Here is a 22736-nt window from a genome sequence, read left to right as displayed (position 1 = left end):
ACGTTGTGAAATTGAACACCATGATTCTTGCCTTTCCTGTTTCACCGACCTCGCCTGTGGCCTCGTCCTCGTTTGTAATAATTGCCACGAAAGGATGTGGTGTTCATTTCGAGGGAAGCAACATTCACTTCTGGGAATGATGCAGATCCAGTAGGTCAGGACTGATGATTCTTCATTAGAAGCTCATTCTTTTATTCAGCTACCAGGAGCATAGATATCATCTATTTGTATTCAGTGCAGCCTCATTCTCTATACTGCTGGAGCACATTGGAGGCATGAAAGGTGTTGAAAGTCTTTTCTAGCATATCTTCCTCAGTAATGTTTTCCCCACAAAGTTTCATCTTGGAGCTAATTCTGAACATCACAGAATTGTACTTAGCCACCGTCTTGAAATCCTGGATCCTCAGGTGAGTCTACTCATAACGAGCCCTTAGAAGAATCACCGTTTTCTAGTGATTATATCTATTTCTCAATGCCTTCCAGAGGGTTAATGGATATTCAACCGTTAGGTATTCGCTCTTTAGTCCTTTATCAAGGGGGCGACGGATAAAGATCATGACCTTCGCCCGATCTTGAGAAGATGCATTATTCTCCTCCTTGATTATTTCTCCAAGATTCCCTGCCTCCAGATGGATCTTAGAATCCACTACCCAGGTAAGGTTGTTTTTCCCAGTAATGTCTAGGGCAACAAAATCAAGTTTTGCCAAGTTTGCCATTTTCTTTTCTGAAAGAAAAATGAGATATGTAAGAACTTGCAATAATATGTATTCTGGAGGGATGTAGTGTTATAACTTCTGGTTCTTAGAAATTTTTCATTTTGATCTTCAGGCCAAAATGATAAGCACTGAAAACTTCAGGCTCGAGATTTACATGATTAATGAGGAGGGCCATTGTATCGCGCCATTCTCATTAAAGCAAGCATAGGATGAGCGATTATTCTGCACCACTCAAACAGTAGGAAAATTTAAATATGCAGAGCAGGGTGGGCGATTATACCGACCACCTAAAATTGCAATAAAATTAAATTTGCAACTCAAGATAGGTGATGATACCGCACCATCTTGGATTGCAGTAAGATTAAATTTGTAGTTCAAGATGGGCGATTGTACCGCACCATCTTTGATTGCATTAAAATTAACATAAATACACATTGGGTTAGTAATAAGGAACTACACCAAACAAGAAATCAAAAGATATAAGTAATTGTTAAATTGAGAATGAGAAACAGGCATGGTGCTAGCAGTTCATTGCGAGAGTACATCATGCAGGTGAGGCAGAGGAAGAAGAAGAACAATAAAATCCTTGAAGAAAGTATTTTTCGGTGAAGGGAGATGAGAACTGGTTAGAGAAACGTGTTATAGATAGGCAAAAGTTAGAGAGATAACCTTTTGCTAGTGACAGAAGCGAAGGGTGTAAAATACCGCATTGTAACTATAACACAAGAGGATGACAAATAAAAGAGGGGGAGAGATGCTGATGTTATTGATCTTTTCTTTTCGCAGTGTCATTTGATAACACAATGAGCGCTTTATTTATAGAGTAACTCCAAACAAATGTAATAATTACATCTTGAAAAGCACAACACACACTTTTTGAAAGTATCACACAAATACAATCATCATTCTTTTCCCAAGTCCACATTACTCTGTTGGTATTCATTCATCCACCAATATTTACAACAATTTATTATTTTTAAGTTTGTTCTTAAACTTTATTGGTTAATTGAATTATATTAGAATAAGGTTATCCAGACATACCTTAAGTGCCATTTGTCTCTAAATGAATAAGTCTCCAGATTTCTTATTTTTATATAATCTCAATAATTTTAATGGATAGAATTTTCAAGTGACGCATGTTGCCAGTGTTCTAAAAATGGGCCTAGGCGCTGGACAAAGACCGACCGCTGTGATTAACTTGTTATCAATCGCAAAATTGAAAAATGTATTAGGGGAATGCTGGGTAGGTTTAGGTGGGTTTAGGCAGAGTTATGAAGGTCTAGGCGAGGCTGGGCGGAGGCTAGCAGGCCTAGGCAGGCATATGTTAAGTCGCAGGAGTCTAGAAAAATTTGTGAATTTGGAAAATTATGTTGCAGGGTGCAAGGAAGAAGAAGATGGACAAGTGGGGACCACCATCTTCTTGTTCAATTTCAATGGACAGGATGAGTTCTTTTGGTCCCACCATCCCTATTTTGGTTACATGCAATGCACGGTTTCCTAATCTCATTATTTTATATTCTTTTCTTTTCTTTTTTCTCACCTAAATCAATCATCATTTTTTTATCTATTTTTTTGGTATTATTTTATACTCTTTTACCTTTTTAAGACCACTTATATTAGAGTGAGGTTCCTCCTTGAATCCTCTTTGTGAGGATTCCGAAGATCCTCAAATCACATATGTTCATCGTATATCGTGCAGTCATAAATCATTGTAAATTTTTTTTTATTTAAAATTGAATGTAAACAGTACTTGACAAAAACTGGCCACAGAATGCACGATGAATGAATGTGATTGGAGGATCCGACAAGGATCCTCTCTCCTTATATTCAAGGCCGGTCCAGGCCCAGTGCAGGCAGGGTGACCGTCTGGGGCCCAAAATTATTAGTGTGACATATTTATATACATTTTCATAAAAGTATAAATATATAAAATTTGGTTTAATGACAAAGAAATTTAACTAGAACCAGTGATTTTGTTGTTTGCAATTAATGAGGATGTCTTAGGTTCAAAACACTATGTGTGCTTATTTAAATTTCAATTTTTACAAATTTCTTTTCATAACAGTATAAATTTATAAAATTTGGCTAAATGATTAGAAGTTTAATTAGAAGCAATGGTTTTTGTATTTAAAATTAACGAGAGGTCCTAAGTTTGAAATGCTACGTGCATGTTTATTTTTTTCAATTTTTACGAATTTTTGTTTGGTTGTTAATTTATTTTTAATTACTAGCTAGTAACTGTGTGGGTTGCTATTTTTAAACATTCATTCCAATTCAAGTCTAATCTTCAACAAAGGGTAATGCGTAGACTAAATTTTTAGACCAAATTTGCAAATCATATGACTTGTCATCAAAAGGTTTAATTTGGTGCCCATTCATTACTTGTACATCCTTAAAAACTCGAAAATATCATTATATTTTTAATCTTATATTGACGAGGTTAATAAATAAGAAAAAACACCTCACAATTTATACAAAAACATTTTAAAAGTTCAGATGGAAGACAAAACTCATAATCTATCTACTTGTAAGCCTGAAGTTTTTTAGTTTCCTTCTCTCGATACAAAATACATTAGTTTTTCCATTTTTCTAAATTACTGAGTTTGAAGTGATTTTCTAAATATAATTTATCAATATCTTATGTGCAAAAACAAATAATTTTTTATATGAAGTGAGGGCACATTTTTTTACGTCGCTCCGAGCCTCAAAAATCTCTGGACCGGCTCTGCTTATATTAAATACCCTCCTCACATGATATGTACACTATTTTAAAAGAAAAACATATCATTATATATTATAAAGAAATTTATTTAAATCCTCCTAGTCCACATAGGCGCTAGGCCCCGCCTCGTCGCCCAACTACCACCTAGTTTTTTTTTAGAACCTTGTGTGTTACTAAATGAGTAACTCTCCATATTTCTTATCTTTATGTAATCTTAATAATTTTTTTGATAGGATTTTCGAGCGACACCTGTCAAGGTGTAATTGATTATGTAAATTTCAAATAGGTTTCTTATCTTCACCTTCCAATGTTAATAATTTGGATTACACCAAAAGGTTTGTCAGTTTTATGTATTTAATTCTATAAATTATGTTGCAAAATAATGAGTATGCGCAACAAACGTGTTAACATTTTTTCTCTTCTATCTAAAGAACAAGAAAAGATATAAGAAAGAAAAATTTAACACAAAAGAAGAAAAAGGTTGAACAAGAAGGCGGAAACATAAAAAGCTAGCATCTAAAGAAATAAATAAATGGGAAATAGACAAAAATGACCTTTTTTTTTAATCTTGGGACAAAAATAGGACTTTTCGAATATGTAAACAGCACACATCATGCACAACAATAGGACATAAATAGGTTTTTCCTACACCTTAAATGACTTAATTGCCCTCGTACATAAATAGGTTATTTCCTTCCATTTTTTTTTATTTCTCTCTCTCTACTCTATCTCCCCGTCCCCCTCTCTCTCCCCGTCCCCCTCTCTCTCTAAAATTGATATTGATTGGCTGTTCTTAGATTAGTGAAAGATAATGGAAAATCCAGTTGGAAGATTTGATTTTGATTATATATGATTTGGCTGGAAGTGATAATTTTGCAATAGAACTTTGTTGAAACTTGAAAAGAAAAAAAAAAAAAAAAAAAAAAGGGTCCCCTTAATGATTTATTTGTAGAATGTTTGTGTTTGCTGATTGGCCATTTTGGGAAATGAACATATTCATGTGCTTGCAGTTGCAAATTGCAAATTGAGGATTTTCATCCTCAAATCATCATTTTCTTTCCCAAATTCGAAGTCTCATTCAAAACCCATCTGGGTCAAAACCAATCTGCAATAAAAAACTTTCATATGTCGAAAAAAATCCATTATAAAAAACTAAAGACACCATTTTTTCTGCTACAATCTCTCTGTCCTACCGTCAACAAACGCCTTCTCCCTCTAAGTTTGAAGAAAATCCCAAATTTGTTATCTGTATCAATATGTGCAACGACGTCGGTTTTGTTGTGGATGTGCATCGTGCAATTAACAGCGTTGGTGGATATGTGGGGGACTAGATTCTAGAAATCTCTTAAAGAAATGTAGTTTACAAATCTTTCACCTTAACCTAGATTTTGAAAATCCCATAAAAAATCATCTATTCCCAGTGACATGCACATAACATGCTAACGATATGCACAGGATATATTCACAGATCTGAGTCAACCCAAAAACCCAAAGCTCAAAGCTCTCTCTCTGAAATTAGAAAAATGACGTCATCACCTATGATGTCACCACTATATACACCACATGCACATCATATGTACAGTACATGCACAGAATTGGAGATCGAGTAACAAGCTACCTTTTGCATTAATAAGAAACTTTAACGACAACCTATTGGTATTGTGGATACAATTAAACATAATTGTTACGTATATAAGGTTACAATGGCAATTTAAAAAGTCTTGTTACATATATCAACCAGCGCTTAATCGTGCACGTAGAAAACATGATATTCATTGTTGTTATTTCGTGAACACGCATGACCCTTAACTACCTCTAAGCTTTTTCTTAATTTTGTTTTTTGCCAAGGCCAACTAGTTGTGGTCATACTCGCTAAATTCCGAGGCACAACATACGTGCATCATAACTAGTGAACATCCCCACTTCTCATATTAAAATGTAGCCATGCACACCATATGCACATACACATTACGGAAAAAATTTCACAAATTTTTGCAATTGAACACTTGAATTAGAAATGTTCCATCCCAGCTTTGTAGCACGTCAAAAAGTAAAGTTTATTCCACAACTCATAGGCCCCAACATGAAACACAAACCCTAATTTAACTTCTAAGTATTAATTCATCTTACAAACAACCCATTTATTCCATAAATCAATGATGTAGAAACTTGGAACTAAACACCCAACCTTACTATGCATGTCGAAGAGTTGCTATAAAAAATGGAACTTTCCGGCTAAAATAGAAAATATGGTATAAACGTCCTATCTTTAAGGATGGAAGAATTTGTTATGTTTGGTTATGGAAGAATAACACACATAGCTCACAAATCTAAGTTCAAACCCAAAAACCCCCAACCTCACTCTTTTCACCTCTCTCGCGCATCCCTTTGTTCGAAATCAGAGGTATGAAGTCAAGCCAAAACCCAGCTCATTCTTCTCACCTCTTTTTGAACTTCCCTCTCTTTGAAATATGAGCTCAACCCAGAAACACAGAGCTCATAGAGCTCTCTCAACATGCATCTCTTCCAAATGAGAAAAGTGATGCAATGAGGTGAGGGTTTTTAGTATTTATATGTGGGTATTTTAGTAATTTTGGTAATTTCAGTTTTGTGCATGGTGTGCATGGCTTGTGCATAGCCAGTTTGACCTATTTCTATCCCAAGATTAAAAAAATAGGTCATTTTTTTGTCTATTTCCCTAAATAAATAAGCAATCAAAGAAAAAAGGTTTCCATTTGTTCTTAAATTCTCCAACATACTTTGGGGCATTCCTTATTCTTTTTGGCCTTTCTTTGGGACGACACTTTGGTGCTTAGTAAATTGATGTTGTTGCATCAATTTGTCTCTCTTTAGTTTCGATTGCCTCTTTTCTCACATAATACCACCTCTAAAAGTAAAATCCTTATGTAATTATTTGATAAGAAAAATAGATTGAGGCATATCTATACATCTATGTCTATAAAATCAAATGAGATAGATGAGAAAGAATTCAATTAGAGATAATTGGCACCGTACCTACAACGATCTCGAACCTGAACGAAAGTGAGAAACATCACAGTGGATAAAGAATGAACGATAAAGCTAAAACTTGAGTGAAGAAGACCAATAATGAAATTTTTTTACTTTGTAATTAAATTAAGACAGAGGTTGGAAAGTTATTTATGGCCGAAGGGAATTTTGCTATATTAATTGAACTTATGGGGCAATCGGAAGTGGGAAAAGGATAAGTTTGTAGAACGTGGAGATTTTTCTTTTAGGTTTGAACCCCATGTTGGCGGTTATCTATTTTATCCCGCAAAACTTCTTCCGTTTGTCGCATATATTCTCATTACGCGGCTTTTTTTTGTCTTCATTATTTTAATTTATTCATTTTTAATTGCCTAAACATATTGGTGATAGCTATGTCATTATCATGATGATATAAAAATTGTCAAGCTAAAAAATATTCTTGAAAAATCTGAAATTGATATCACGTGTTATTCAGGACATTAAAAGTGTTATTTCGTTTGAAACATTAATGTAATCACTAGTAGTATTTCTTATTCATTATTTGCCATTCTTATTAATGAATCACGAGACAAGTCTTCTAATAAGCAAGTAGCTCTTGTACTATGCTATGTGGATATGGGTCATGTAAGAGCACTTTGCATGTATTAAGCATGTTGTAGATACTAAATCTTGCTCACTCAAGTTAGCCATTGATGATTTCTTTTCTAGACATAGATTAAGCATATCCAAATTGTGAGGGCAAGATTGTGATGGGGCAAGTAATATGAAGGGTGAGATCAATCAATGACCTTAAACACACTAACTTTAGATGAGAATGAGTTTGCTTTTCATGTTCGTTGTGTTGCTCATCAACATCAATTAGCTCTATGGTGGTTGCAAAGAATCATTCAGAAATTGGAGATCTTTATACTATTATTTCTTATGCGGTGCATGTTGTGGCAACATCTTTTAAGCTCATGATATTCTTTAACAGAAACATGCTATTACTATTCCAAAAGAATAACAACGAGCTCTCAAGTGGACAAAATTTGAATCAACAAACTATTCTTAAGTAGGCTACTGATACACAATGAAACTCTCACTATAGTTGTTTAATCACTTTGGTTAAAATGTAATCATCAACGATAGAACTACTTGAAATTGTAATAATAGATGGATTAGGTTCTGAAAAAAAAAAAAAAAAAAAAAAAAGTTAAAGCAAGGATTCAATTGACTTTATTAATTGTTCAACTTTTAGGAATCACTAATGATTCATCACATGCATTACAAAAGAAGTATCAAGATATTGTGATGCAATAGACTTAGTCAATATATGCAAATGATGAGGGTGAGGGGCTAAGAATCTTTACTTCATGAAGTTTCTTCATTTTGTGACAAACATCATATTAAAATTCTAATGTGAATGATATTTTTTTCGAGTGGAGGGAGACCAAATCTAAAAGCTCATCTTATCACAAACTTGCATCATTATCGTGTTTTTATTCACTGATGTCATTGATTCATAGATAAGCAACTTATTGAGTTAAATGATCGGTTTACTAAGAATATTACCGAGTTACTTCTTTGCATGGCATGTTAAAGACCAAGTAATATAGTATACGCTTTTGACATAGAAAAGTTAATGAAACTTGTCCAATTCTATTTCCAATTAATTTTTCATATTACTATCCTGAGTTACTCAAAGAACAATATAGATCAAACTTTCTCGTAATGTACTTGCTTTGACACTAGCATTTATCCTACTAGTTGCAACCACAAGTACAAAACGAGTTTTTCTGCAACGAATAATGTGCAAAACAACTTACGAAATCAAATGAGTGATTTATGGATGAACAATTGTTTTGTCGGTTATACTGAGAAAGATATTTGGATGAAGAGACATTATGCAATCGTTTCAAAATAAGAAATTATGTTGGGGAAAATTACAATTATTGTGAATAGCTAATATTATCAATGCATATGTTTTGTTTTATTAATTTTTTTATTACTTTGAATATAATATATTATGATGTTCTGGTTATTACTTTTGTAAATACTATCGGTTTATTATTTATTTATGGAAACTCTTATTGATACTCCAAAAATATATTTGTGCACTCCTCATCAGAATATACTGCTTTCTAAATACGTTGGTTCAGGAAAAGGGCTTACACAACATGTGTACACTGCCACCGTAACTTCGTCTGCCAATATTTCAAAGACATAAATTTTTGTTCACATAGCTTTATATCATTGAGATAACACGTCTTAGTGTCGTAAACTAGCTAGTATGATATAAGTTGCTTTCTAGCTCCACACACCATCAAAAGTTGGGCAATGTTTGCCAAAACATTGTAAGATATCATGACTCAGTTTCACAATGGTAAATCTCTAATCCTATATAAGATGTAAGGCCATATGTTTGGGCCCAAAATAATATTATTGGGCCGAGTGTAGGTTTATGTTCGGCCCAAAGCTGTTTCAAATATACTATGGGCTGCATAGTGGTCCTGGGCCATTCAGCAAGGATGGTTGAGTCCTATCGCAAGAAGGAGTAGTTCGGATGAGCAAAAAGGTCGAAGAAGTCCTAGTGCAATTTGGATTCTCGACCAACAATGAATATGGCCTCAAAAAGGGGGTGAGTTCAAAGTCCTAATAGGGGTAGGATTGGTCGAAGTGGAGTTGGAACAGAACAAGAAGTCCCAATCTAAATATGATTTTGACTCGATCTCAAGGAGGATTTGGTGCTATAAATACAAGACATCATGCAACAATCGGAGGACCTCCAATTCAGCACACAACTGCCCTGCACAAAACCTCTCAAACATCTTGAGATTTTTTTTTTTCTTTTTTCTGCCGACACATCTTCAGTTTAGATAAATAGCACTGTGAAAGTAACCAGCCAACACCTTCAGTTTGGATAAACAGCACTGTTGCCGTAGAATCAGCCGATCGAGGAGCACCTTCAGTTTGGATAAACAGCATTGCGTCGAGGTCGACTGGTTACCTATCCAAGTCTCGGTCGAGAAGGGTTTTCGAATCCTTATTGGCAAAGGTCATCTTATTAGCCTTCTCGGCGAAGTAAGGTGTTACGAGTTACGCCATTCGGCGCATTGAACGCCGAGTGATTTTATGATTGGATAGTCACAAATGAGTTTCAGAGTTCGGCATTCTGACGGTCGAACCACATTCACCATCAAGACATACATCACCTTTGAATACTTGTGTCCGTACAGTCTAGTGTCGATTCGACGTGCTTATACTCTCACGAATATAATCACTGTGACCGAATCCGGCACCGACGATTTGTGAACTTCGCAGAACTAGCAACCTTGTCTTCAGGCTCGAGAATCCAAAGGCCGAGATTTGTTCCTTCCTCGGCCGTAGTCGCAAGATAAAGAAGTCAGCAACGCACTCAACGCAACATCAACAAATTTTACTCCTCGGCCGAGCTCAGCCGATAAGTTGGCACGCCCCGCATTCAATCGAAGGACGTAATTAGCTTATTAGTTACTCGGCATGCGCGTCACGTAGGTTTTGTAATTTTTAGAACCAACACCATCAAAGCACCAATCTGAATGCTTCAATTTCCAAGGAGGTGTGAGCTAACTATGAATCGTGAGCTTTGAATCAAATAGGGTGAGAAACATGAGAAACGCCAAGGAAACTTGGACATAGTGTCTTGTGATCCTAAGTAAACAGTCCAGATAACATTGCCACTTGAACATGGCTTGCGTACAATATATATCTCATGCCAATATCTTAGTAAGCAGATTGGGTTGCTAAAGAGGATGTGGTGTCTCCCTTAGCTCTCCACATTCCCCATCGTCTTTGATTCTTTTACCAACTCCAAGATTGGTCTTTGAGGACCACCTTATTTCTTCTTTTTCTGGTTCTCATCTTAATTGGTAGCTTTTTATTTCCTTTTATTTTTCCCTACTCTTTCTACTAATTCATGTAATGTCTTGTAACACTCAAAGTCATTCAATTCATCATTCTCCATCAAAAGTTAAACGAGAGGCCATTATAGAATTAACCAACACAACAATCTCGATCAGAAAGGAAAATATTTGGTTTCTTTCGTTGAAGGAATCTCTTACAAATAAATCACAGTTCACACGTGTAAAAAACTTTTCCCTTTATGATTGTTTTAAGTCAGTTTAGTATGTGTGTTAGTTTGTGAGATTTGCAGTTCAAGAGAGAGCCCGAGCTTTGTTGTTTTAAAAAAGTAAAATGTTCCCTACACTTGTATTATACATATCAATGAATGTTCCAATCGACACCAGCAGATTCAATACAGGTTTTAAGAAATAAAGTAATACTAAAAGTAGAATCCACCCAGAAGAGAGAACAAAAGCCACTTTATCACCAAGTGCTTGAGCTGACCCTGCAGTTTGAGGCCATTTAAATAAGGTGTTGATCAGATCATGCATGAGAGTTGACAAGCAAAGCATCCATGTCCACAGCAGCAGAAAGCCTTAATTATATTCCGTCTTGTGACAAGTATGGTCCAGCGCTCCCTGTGAATCTTCTCCACAGTTGAATATGCTCATTCGCCACTGTCCGTTCTTTCTGTTCAGATTCCTTTCCATTCAAAAACAAAAATTATCTTGGTGCGATTCTTGACAATTTCAATTTCAACAAGATCGATATAGAGGGAATCAACTGACATATAATCTGTACATGTTCGCGTTAGTTACGTGCTCCATTGTGAATTGGAGCGGCCGGTACAAACTATATATCGTGAAGGATCTTCGTCACTTTGTTCAATTATAGTCCACCTGAAAAGTGCAAACCACCATGAGCAGAATATCGAATCTCCACTACAAAGTATGAACGCATGCATCAGTTGTTTTAGCAGATGTCACTTATTGTTATACCAGCATCGACAATCCTTCGTCCAACTTTCAGAAAAGAAAGCATAAATATATGAACTCTAAGAAGTTATCTGCGTGTTTTGTTTCCTATGACATATGTTCTGAAGTCTAGTAATCGGGCGAGTTAATTCTTGTACCTCATCATAGCAGATAAGAGACATCCAAGTCAGAAAGTTTAGCCAAAACTTTATATCATGACACTGTTTCACTGTGGAAGTAGTAATCCTATTCAAGGTGTAAGGCTACCAAAGCACTGGTACCATAAATAATTGTATACCCAAGTTGCGAAACACCATGAGAGCAAGACTCGATGCCTAATGATCCGAAATAACAATCAAATTAACAAAAAGGCAATTGCATCTACTGCACCATTTCTTTCTTGAACATGTACCTTGCTAATCTCACAGTTTTATATTCTCTCCGCGGATGGTCTTCCAGGTCCACCTTAGTATAATGCTTGCTTGCGCTTTAGTCTTTCTATCCCAATCTGTTGTGTTATCTTGTGTTCCGTCTCCATGGCATAAAAAACAGCAAGGGAAATCGAATCTGCAGTAAATTATTTGAGTTCATACTCCTCCAGCAAACGAATCAGCAAATGCAACTACATAACATAAATAGCAATCTTTACTCAGGAAACTATTCCAATCTCATTGATCAAATCACGTATGAATTGACAAGAGAATTCGAAATAAGTGAAAGCGGTTCATGCCTACAACGGTAAAAGACTAATATTCTCTGCGAAAATAGATTCAGCGTAGTTCGCTCCAGCTCAAGAATCTATATTTGGATCTTCTTCATAGCTGATATGCTCTTTCTATCTTAAGCGTCTGTATGTGATGTGAGCCTTTGTTGTATCTTGTTTGTTTAGATTCCTTTCCATTCAAAACTAAAACGATATTAATCTGATGGGAAACTGTTTCTTAATTTAAAAAGGTTTTCTTAGTCAACATGGTCCTAAGATTGACATAACTCCTCACTTTAATTTTTGATATTAAAAATCGATAAAAGTGGGTTATGAGTTTATCCACTATCAATCATTTTGGTCATTCCATAAAATATCTTTGTTAATGGAAAAGCAAGTGGAGGGGTTTACTGAACAAAAATACCCTCAATTTAAAGAAGATTGTTTTACGTAATAATCAAAATGATTGACTGTGAACAAATTCAATGACAATTTATATCAATTTTCAATCTCAATAACCAAAATATATAGTTATATCAATCTGATGGCCCACTTTAGCCAAAAAGATAAAGGCATGTATTCTTCTTTCCAATGTGGTTGGTAAAATTCTACTCCTCAATTACCAAAATTTGCGGAAAATCGCCACAAGCAAACCTGCAGGGATCACTAGATCGACAAAAAAATAAAAATAACAAATAAAAAAAAAAAAAAATTTAACGAGATCATAATTGAGGGAACCGATAGACAAAGAGATCTGTAGAAGATCGCTTAGAGGGCACAAAATATCATCAAGGATCTTCTGCACTTGTCCAACAAAGCTGCATTTTGCATATTCCATCCCATACATCCCACCCCAAACCACCATCAACGGAATGACGATGCATCTCGGCTTCTAAACTTTTGTCCAATTGTTTTCTTCCCAAACACGTACAAGGAATTCATTTTTGTTAAGGTGTTGAGTTTCTACTAATGTATATCGGCTTCTAAACTCTTGTAAATTAATGTAATGGTTTTGAACTCTTCTTCATTCTTTTAATAACAACTAACATTTACTTATACACTTTGTGTGTATAAACACATTTTTTTGGAAAATGAGAAGGAGAGAGGGAGAGAGAGAGAGAGAAAGTGTGGGGGGGGGAGTGGGTATTTTAACATCATTTGTAGGTGAAGCTTCAATAAAAAACAGTAAATTTTGGATATGTAAAATTATATTATTGCCCATCATTTTTTTTTATGTGATAGAAAACTAAGTAATATTTTCATCATCTTTTGGTTGACAAAGAAACTTTAATTAATTAATAGTGACTAGTCTTCCATTGTACAGTTGCTGAGTTTCCCAAGTTTCCAACTTGCATCTTTAATTTTCGTGCCTCGCAAGTCACAAGACTCACAACCACCAGCTTTTGAATAAAACATGTGTCACAGCCAATCTTGACCACAGCATGCCTCGAGACTCGATGCTACAAGCCTACACCATAAGCCCACAAAATTGCGGTCATGGTCAAGCGAGTACAATTTCTATAGAATGTGTGCATTAAATTCGAGTTAAAAAACCATTTTTATTTCATTTTTTGAAATAAAATTGTCATTTGATGCATGAGGTCTTTCATGAAATAGATTTATCATCATGACACGTTCTAGTTTGAAACGGATTCATCACGATGAAGCGTTTCAGACTAGTAATGTAATAGTACTTGGAAAAAACCTTAAACAGTATTATTCGATGAGAATAGTAGAAGGGAAATTTTTTTTTATTGTGATCGAAACACACATTATCTGTTATTAGATAAGTGGTGGAAAATTTAATTTTTTAATATACATATCTCATCATTTATATAATAACATGTGGTGTACCTTTTGTGTTTCGATCATATTAAAAAATCTCAAAAGGCAGACGCAAGCAAAATGATTGGGGGGCAGAAAACTATTGAACCAAAAAATAAGAAATTTTAGTTGTGACGGGAACACGGATGGTACACTAAGTGTTTTTATGTAAGTGGTGAAAAATTTTAATTTTTAAGTTATTAACTTTGTAACACACATATCCCACCATTTATATAGGAACACGTGATGTACTGTCTCGTGTGACGATCACACTGAAAAATGCAGAATATAAAGACACAGCTGGCCCCATAAGCCATGCTCTCAGAATCTCCTTATCCAACCCTTTTGTAAACACACTGACCCCATTCCATTTCTTTTTTCTTTATCAAACACTTCAACACTACCAAACCCAACCGCCACAAAACGCCATACCAAATAATTCCAAATTGTTTTATCGTAAAGAACAGTGTAGAATATAATTTATTTATTTGATTGATAACGCAAGGTACAAATATATACAAGTGAAGTCCCTTGGTGGACAAGTAAATTTATACTCACATGAGGACCGAAGGTCAAGGAATTCCAACAAGGGAGGAGAATTAATTACAGCAGTCACAAACATGGAGTAGTCAGGACTGAGGACTTTGAGAACAGAACTTACCCAATCAGTATTAGAGATAGGTCCATTGATAGCAGCCAGAGAGTCAGCGATAAACTCAACCTGTTAAAGATAGTTTGAGATGGACGAGCCCTTCGTAAGTGCCAAAAGATGAAGTCGGATATTGGTGGCATTGGCAAGAGAAGCCTGAGAAAAGTGTGCATGAAGACACTCCCAAATCGCTTGAGAAGAGGTTTTGCCGATAGTGGTTGGAATAATAAGTTTAGAAAGAATGGAAATCAAATAGCTGACTACCAGCTGGTCAGTATGAAATCACAAAGCGAAATCTGAATTAGGCTTGACGGGCTCTTTGTCAACATCAGGAAAAGTAGTGGCAAGGGCCTGAATTGTGCCGTCCACATAATCAAATAAATTGTGACAAAAAAGAACGGCTTCATCTGACAAAGCCAACTGAGGTATTTGAAATCGGTAAGTTTGAGGAAGTGAGCAACGCTAGGATTGGAGTGGCCATGGGTGAGAATAGGCACGGCAAAAAGAAGTTTAAGGAAGAAGAAGTTTAAGAAAAGTGTTTGAAGAGGGGGATGGTTAAGGGAGAATAAGGCTAGGGTTTTTGCCAGGAAAGAGAAATCTAGAATTATAACTGTAATTGATTTAATTGATAACACAATGCGCAAATATATACAAGTTAAGTGACTTGGTGTAGCAGGTGGCCCTCTACCACAATAATGAAGAGAAGAGAAGTATTGCCCTTGCATCACAGCGTAAGTTCGAACCCCATCGGTTTACTAATCTAACATTTAATCTGACAAATGTACCATTTGACAAAAAAAAAAAAAAAAAAACAAGTGAAGGTATACAAGTAGCTAGCCACAGGATTTTAGATAACCTAGCCCAATAAAATCATAACCGGATTCTCCTACACTAACACATAGCATTACCCAAACCAAACTGCCCACAAATTTCTTTTTTAAACAAGACATAATTGTGAACAATGGAGTAGGATTCCTTCCCCTCCTATTCCTATCACATTCCCTCCCCTCCTCTCACACTTTATTTTTTGTTTTATTGTTTTTATTAAAAAATCAATATAAGATGTTGACGTGATTTAATCGTAACCGTTCAACTAGGAGAGGAGGGAATGGGAGAAAGATCAAGAAGGAAGAGAATCCTCCTCTATGAACAATTCTAAACTACAGCAAGCAAAGAGAATTCGAACTTGAATACAAAAAGTTCAAAAACAAGACTTTAATCAACTGACCTAACATGCAAAGAAAGAAGGGAATTTTAACGAAACACTACCGGTATTGTTCACTTTTAACGAAAATGACATTTTTATTTAAAAAAGTCATTCTTGGTACTATTCACTTACAACATCTTTTTATCATTTTGATTAAAACTCAAAGTTTTCAAGCACTTTTCATTAGTTTTCCTTGCTAAAGCAATCAAGAACATCATGAGTAGCACCGGTAAGAAAACACAGTAACATGCAAAGGGAAAACAAAAGGCAAAAAAAAAAGATTTGGTTCCAAGACAATTAATATCTGAAAAAGCCAAACACATTTTAAGTCTACTAAGAAACATAGGAACAGGGGAAAAAGGCCCCAAATTTACAAAAGGGCGGATTCGGCTCCCATTCCCCCTACTTTTTTGCCACAAATTACAAAGGACTCTCTCTCTCTCTATCACGTCCCTTGCTCTTCATTAAACATTAAACCAAAAAAAAAAAGATAAAAATAAAAATAAAAATAAAAATTTAAACAGACGACCCCCAGCAGACACACCAACATCAACCTAAAGGGATGTTTGAGACTCTTAAGCACAGCAATAAGACCACTGTTCTTCCTCGCTAACGGGAGCAGCAGCCCCCGCCGAATCAGCAACAATGTCGCCGTAATCATCCTCGCTGCAATAGTAGAACCCATGGTTATTCATTGCAGTCAGGCTACAAGAAGAAGCTGACACCAGGTACGGCATGTTGTGGAAGGACCGGGCCAGGCTGGTGGCCACAGCCGCACTGGCCATTCCCCCATCGTCACCCTGCCCGCACTCCTCCGCGCGGTGCTTCAGCGTCTCAAACATGAGCTGGGGCTCATGCTGCATCACCCGCAGGACGTCCCCACATGACGGCCCTGACACAGCTCGCGTCACCGCGAAGCTGTGGGGACCGTCGCTCTGCAAAACCCGAACAATGCTCGGGCCACCGAAGAGGTTGTGGACTCCTCCAAGCGCCTCCTGATAAGCCCCGCCCAGGAACATCCCCAAATAGTACTTTTGCCCACCGCCATTATTCCCACCATTGCCTTCCAACTCATGCAGCGGCAAGCTAGACCCGCCGCCAATGAACTTGTCGATTTTCCCGTCACTGTCACAGGTCAAGTCTGACAATACTCCCCTCACCGCCGGCCGCTGATCGAGGCGGTGAATCGGGACTATGGGGAACATCTGCCCAATACCCCAGAAGTCTGGAATTGAAGTGAATACCGAGAGATTCACATGGTATGTACGGACAGCGTCAGATGCCCCGATTGCTTTCGAAAACGTATCACAGAACCCATCGACGGTGGCTAATTGCTCAATACCGACAGACCCTTCTTTGAATTGTTCAACACTCCGTTGTTTCAACAGATCAGCATACGTCAAACAAGCCTCGTACTCACCTCTGATTGCCGCAGCGGAGAGGTTCAGGTAATCGGCACGAGCTTCATCCGTCAGACCCTCAATGAAGTACTGATGCTCAAAGGCGGACATGGAAGGAGCATCATCACAAGCACTGGAAGAAATAGCCTCAAATATGAGAACCGAGTGGTGGGAAACCAAGGCTCGGCCGCTTTCACTGCAAATCACCGGGTGCTTCACGGACCTCCGTTCACATACGTTCCGAACCGTTCGGACAACGGCGGAGGCATACTCTTCAAGGCCATAGCTGACCGAAATCTCCGAGTCACTAGATTTGGATCCATCGTAATCAATACCCAGACCGCCTCCAATGTCTATGACCTTCATGTGGGCACCGAGACGGACCAATTCGCAATATATCTGCGACGCCTCGGATACGCTATCAGCGAGCAGGGCCGTCGAAGGGATCTGAGACCCGATATGAAAATGCAACAACTGAAAGCAATCAAGCATACCCAGCTTATCAAGCTTCTTCACAACGCGTAAAATCTGAGTGGTGGTGAGTCCGAACTTTCCCTTCTCGCCGGAAGTCGAACCGAAATGGCCCGAATGCTTGGTCTTGAGCTTGGCCCGGACGCCAATCACGGGTCGTACGCCGAGCTTTTGGCTCAAATCAACAACCAAATCGAGCTCCTCCTCTTGCTCAAGAACAATAACAGTGTTCAAGGCGAGCTTGCGGGCGAACAGAGCCAGAGAGATGTACTCAAGGTCTTTGAATCCATTGCAGATGAGAAGGGCGTCGGGATTACCTTTGCACAAGCAGCTCATGGCCAAGAGGAGCTCCGGCTTCGACCCGGCTTCCAGTCCGAACCGGAACGGGGACCCGAACTTGACAATGTCCTCCACGACGAACCGGTCCTGGTTGCATTTCACCGGGTACACGCCCTGGTAGTGGGAGCCGTAGTCGTGGGACCGGATCGCCAGTTCGAAGGCGCCCTGGAGGGACTCGAGCCGGTCCTTGAGCACATCAGGGAGGCGAACAATGAGCGGCAGCTGCAACCCAAGTCCGCACTCCGGTTTTGAATCCGAAACCTTCTTCACGATCTTCAGCAGATCGATCTCCTGGTGCGGCAGAGTCGCCATCCCGTGAGGACGGACGGCGACGTTGCCGGAGGAGTTGACGGTGAAGTAGGGCCCACCCCAGGCATCGATTCGGTAGAGGTCGGACGATAGGGAAGGGGACCAATGGGAATTGTCGGCGGCGGTGGTGATGGTCGCCGGAGGTAAGCCTGAGAACGGCGACGCGGGAAGAGAGCTATCCCCGGCGAAAGCGTGGCCGGGAGGCGCCACAGCAGCATCCACGCAACTAGCCAGGGCCGGCATCTCTTCTTCCGCGACGATTAGTCAATCAAAAAATGAGATTAAGATAAAAAAAAAAATTAGAGAAACTTAGGGGTTATGGTTTAAATCGTTGAATTGTGAGTTTGTAATGAATGGGGGCTTTAAAACCCGCCGAGGCCGGAGCCCCGGCTACCCCCACAAACGGAGCAGTAAAGGGGCCTACGGAAACCTGTCAGGAACCCGGAAACCCTTCAGTCAGATCTGAAATCCCCACGCCGAAACCTCAGGGGAGAGAGAGAGAAACGTTTCGGAATGAAGTGGATGAAATTGTGCGGCCCAGAAAACAGGTTTTTAAGCACCGAAATCGGACCCAAACATGCAGTGCATGTCACAGGATAAGGACGAGGGAATGGCTTTTGTGGGTTGTTTGGCACCTGAGAAAATTGGAAAATGGAAAATAGGCACCTAAATTTGGGAAATTTTATTTTCCGGGAAAGGCCGAGAAAAGTGCTGGTAAAATTAGAAAAAATAAATTGATTCTTGAGTTGGAGACGTTTCTTTTTTCTTACACACAGGTTTTCAAGAAGCCTGAATTGTTAAGGGGCGAGATTTGCATGAGAGCCCAGGGGCGTTTATATAGGGGGGAATCAAAGGGATTAGGGTTATTTGGCCCTCCACCAATAAGTATCTTTATTTTAGGGTTTTTTCGTTACTACCCTACCTAATATTGAATGCACTACACGTTAAATTTAATAATTAATGAGCTATATAACTTAATATGTAATAATTTTGAACCATTAAAAAAATTCTAAATCCATTCCAAGTTACTTTTATTGCTTATGTGCGAAGATTATTTTATCTTCATCAATCTCAATACTATGTTAGATGATCCTCAAAAACTCCCGGTGACAATTCATTGTAAGAAAAATCATAACTAATGAAACAACAAACACGTTGATTAAAAAAAATATTTGATAAATGAGTTTCTTGAGTGGTTCAACTGAGTTTCTCGTAAGATTTAGATTTTTATTTACGACTCATTGTCGAGTTGCCGCGTGGCCGTGTAGCATGATTTGGACCCACTCTTGGGTCGAAGCGGCCCCGAGGCTTCTCCTGGTTCCAATTTATTCCGCGGCGAGAAAGTGGGGGTAGTTTTAAAATATCGCCGCGAGTGGGAGAGGAGCGCGGTATTTTTAGAAGGAAAGTGGCGCGAACTTTCTTACCGAGGCAAGATCGGGGGGTTCTTTTCTTGATGGACGGCTATTATACTGCCACGTGTGTATGAGTTCGTTGCCGCTCGCGTTTCTATTTAGATTCTCTGTTCACTAATTGGCTTTGGCATTTCCAAAAAAAATATGAAGAGAATTAACTCAGATGGAAATAGTGTCACGTGCAGGTCATGCACTGGATTCGCTAGACTTTCCTTGCTCACTTTCAATTTTCACTTGGTTTTTGTTGTATTTGAACGATAGCTTTGGTTGATTGGATTAGATAGTTGTTAGGAGAAAAATACTAGGGATTAAATCTACATCAAAGTATACAAGAATTTTTTTATTTTCGTCATCTGATAAAATATCATTCTATATGTTATTGGATTTATGTAAAAAAGAATCTTAAATCGAAAAAAAAAATTGTGAAAGTACATATATTTTTAAACGAATTTACGTTAATATACTTTGAAGTCTTTAATGTTTTCACAAAACTTGTTGCATTAACTTTTCATCAACAACTGAAATTCTATTTTTCTAGTTTTTTAGAAAAATCTTAAAGACATATTTGTCGATTTGTCCCCTAAATTTGTATAGTGTCAATTTTCCTCCAAACTTTAATTTTAGCGAATTACCCCCTGAACTTTTATAAATAGTCAATTTCCCCCATGACGTTAGATTTTAAAAAATTTCATCTAATTTTTTACCCATTTTGATTACGTAGACAACGCATAACAATTGTATGGGATAAAAAGAATGAAAATTTGGATGGATAAAAGTTTTAAAATCTAACACTAGGGGGGCAAAATTGGCTATTTATAAAATTTTAGAGGGGAAATTGGTTAATTATAAAAATTCAGGGGTTAATCGGCTAAAATTATGGTTCAGTGCATATAAATTGGCACCTCTATACAAGTTTAGAGGAAAAACCGACAAATACCTCAATCTTAAAAAGATTACAACTCCAAGAAGAGTCTTGAAAGCGAGAGATAATTTATGTGACGCGCATCTCACACGTAAACAACGTTATAAAGAAAATGAAATGGATAAGGAAGCTAAAAAGCATGACCCAAAGGCTAAAAATGAAAAACAAACACTGTCAACCCAGCAAAAGTTAAGAGGAAGCACATCACTCTCTTAAGTCATGTAACAAATGGACTAAAAGATTTAAAATAAAAGAGATTAGGTATTGACTGGCTCACTGGGGGTGGTATCTGGGTGAGTTCTTCTCCTGGAGCGACAGCGCCATGGCTTGCGTGCATGTGACTACCAAATTAACGCAATTCCCTTTATCTCTTTCAAGGATCGTGTGGGGAGCTACCAGATCCTGGACGTTGTGCATGATTTTAGATAGACGACATTGACCTTGCATGCATTTCAGATAAGGCTCTTGTTTTGTTCATGAAATTACTAACAGTCACTGGTTTTTGTGTCATTCTAAAAATCAAACTTTTACTTTTATAAGTTTCATTTGAGACGTCAGATTGGACTCAATTATTGCTTTGGGTTGGATTGGATTGGAGGAGTGGATTATTATTTGTTAGGGTGGGTTTGTAGTGACGGAATATTTCGGATTAGACTAGCTTAAGAGACTAAGTTGAAGTGGCATAGACTAGACTAAGTTGGGCTCACTAATCATTCATTTCAATTAATCAAAGCTCCAAATTCCACAACTTCCATATCACAAAACAAAAACAATCACAAAATTCAGTTGAAATCGAAATCGGTCTTCTACTTGACCAAAACATTATCGTTGATGCCTAGCTCGTCGCTAGAAAGCTCGATCTGGAAAAATCGAATCTCGTTGAAATTCTTCAAGGCTTGGGTCAAGGAATGGTGGATGACACCTGATCAGTCGAGGCTATTGTTATCGGCAACAGAGGAATCTGGGTCATCAACGGAGATGACTGTGGTGCCCATTCGAGGATCGCTAGTTGGGTCCCATGAACTACCCAATAACCTACAAAGGCTTGGCAAAGCCGCTGATGACAAGGCGAAAAAAGGCAGAGAAAGGGTCTTGGACTTGTCGGAGGAGGAAAACGAGGAGGCGGAGGAGGGGAATGAGTCGTCGTCGGAGATGACATAGTTGAGTAGAATGAGGACACGAGTAACTCTCTATATGATGGTCTTAGCAGTACGTTGTTTTTCAAGAGGTCTCGCTAAGACATGTAGCGAGACGCTTAGTCAAGATGAATCCCTTCTAATCCAATTAAAGCTAATTCTTATGGGTAACAAACATAGGACTACACTGTTACGGAATCTAATATAGTCCAGTGAAGACTAGTGAAAGCAAACAAAAGCACCCTTAAAACTACATAGTGATAGTCAGTTTGGTAAACACTTAAATTTTAATTTTTAATTATAAATTTGTGCTCGAGATAGAAGGAAAAAAATTATATAGAAAAATCCAAAAAAGAAAGTTAAAATTATAAACATATAAAATTATAAAATTCCTCTTGATTTATTCTCCTCCCTAACCCCACAATTATATTTATCTTTTTTGTGTTACATTAAAGCGAATCAAATTATGGACCGATGACCTATCTAATTCTAACCCATTACGTATAAAATGTTTGTTACATTAAATTAATATACAGCAGACGTATACGCCATAACTCCCATACAAATAGCCAATACAATAGAATTTCACCATGGTAAAATAATTTGGATTAAGCCACCTAATGTATCAATCCTATCTATCGAACCCGCCACCTATAGATGAATTACACTGTTAAAAAAAAAAACAATAGTTTTGTAGGACACTTATGTCCATCCATTAATTGGTGTAAGTGTTGTAACCGTTAGACCATTGATTCCTCAGTTAATTAGGCAATTGATTCTCCCCATTGAACTAAGGATATTTGTGTAATTTACTAGAATAGTCACAGCACTATAGCAGCTCTTTCCAAAAGGCATGAATGTAAACATCTCCCAGCCCGGTGGTCTCTGTAATAGAAGAGATATTTGTCGATACGCTTGCACTTGTTTGAAGATATGGTCATAAATGATTGAAGCGTGTTGTTCACAATACATAAATATTCAATCAGAGTTGTTCCTGTATAAGAAGTAAGGTATTGTAATGTAGCGGGAGAGTCCGCAGTTTCAACTACCACAATAGTTTAATCCATTGCTCTCCTTTCCTA

The 22736-nt window shown here is 37.6% G+C and overlaps 1 protein-coding gene across 1 annotated transcript; it reads right to left on the bottom strand.

Moving 5' to 3' along the window:
* Positions 1-15968: 15968 nt before the first annotated feature.
* LOC137724462 (arginine decarboxylase-like) lies at positions 15969-19001 on the bottom strand. Its single transcript, XM_068463202.1, has one exon. It carries the CDS (start codon positions 18425-18427, stop codon positions 16241-16243), a length of 2187 nt encoding a protein of 728 aa, XP_068319303.1. The 5' UTR covers positions 18428-19001; the 3' UTR covers positions 15969-16240.
* Between the last annotated feature and the right edge of the window lie 3735 nt (positions 19002-22736).

Source organism: Pyrus communis, chromosome 2, assembly GCF_963583255.1.
Source record: "Pyrus communis chromosome 2, drPyrComm1.1, whole genome shotgun sequence".
NCBI lineage: Eukaryota > Viridiplantae > Streptophyta > Magnoliopsida > Rosales > Rosaceae > Pyrus > Pyrus communis.
The sequence above is the reverse complement of the archived record's forward strand: the minus strand, read 5'-3'. Positions and strand labels throughout refer to the sequence as shown.

Coding starts and splice junctions, on each gene's coding strand:
- LOC137724462 (XM_068463202.1), bottom strand. CDS start 18,427: ATGCCGGCCCTGGCTAGTTGCGTGGATGCTGCTGTGGCGCCTCCCGGC.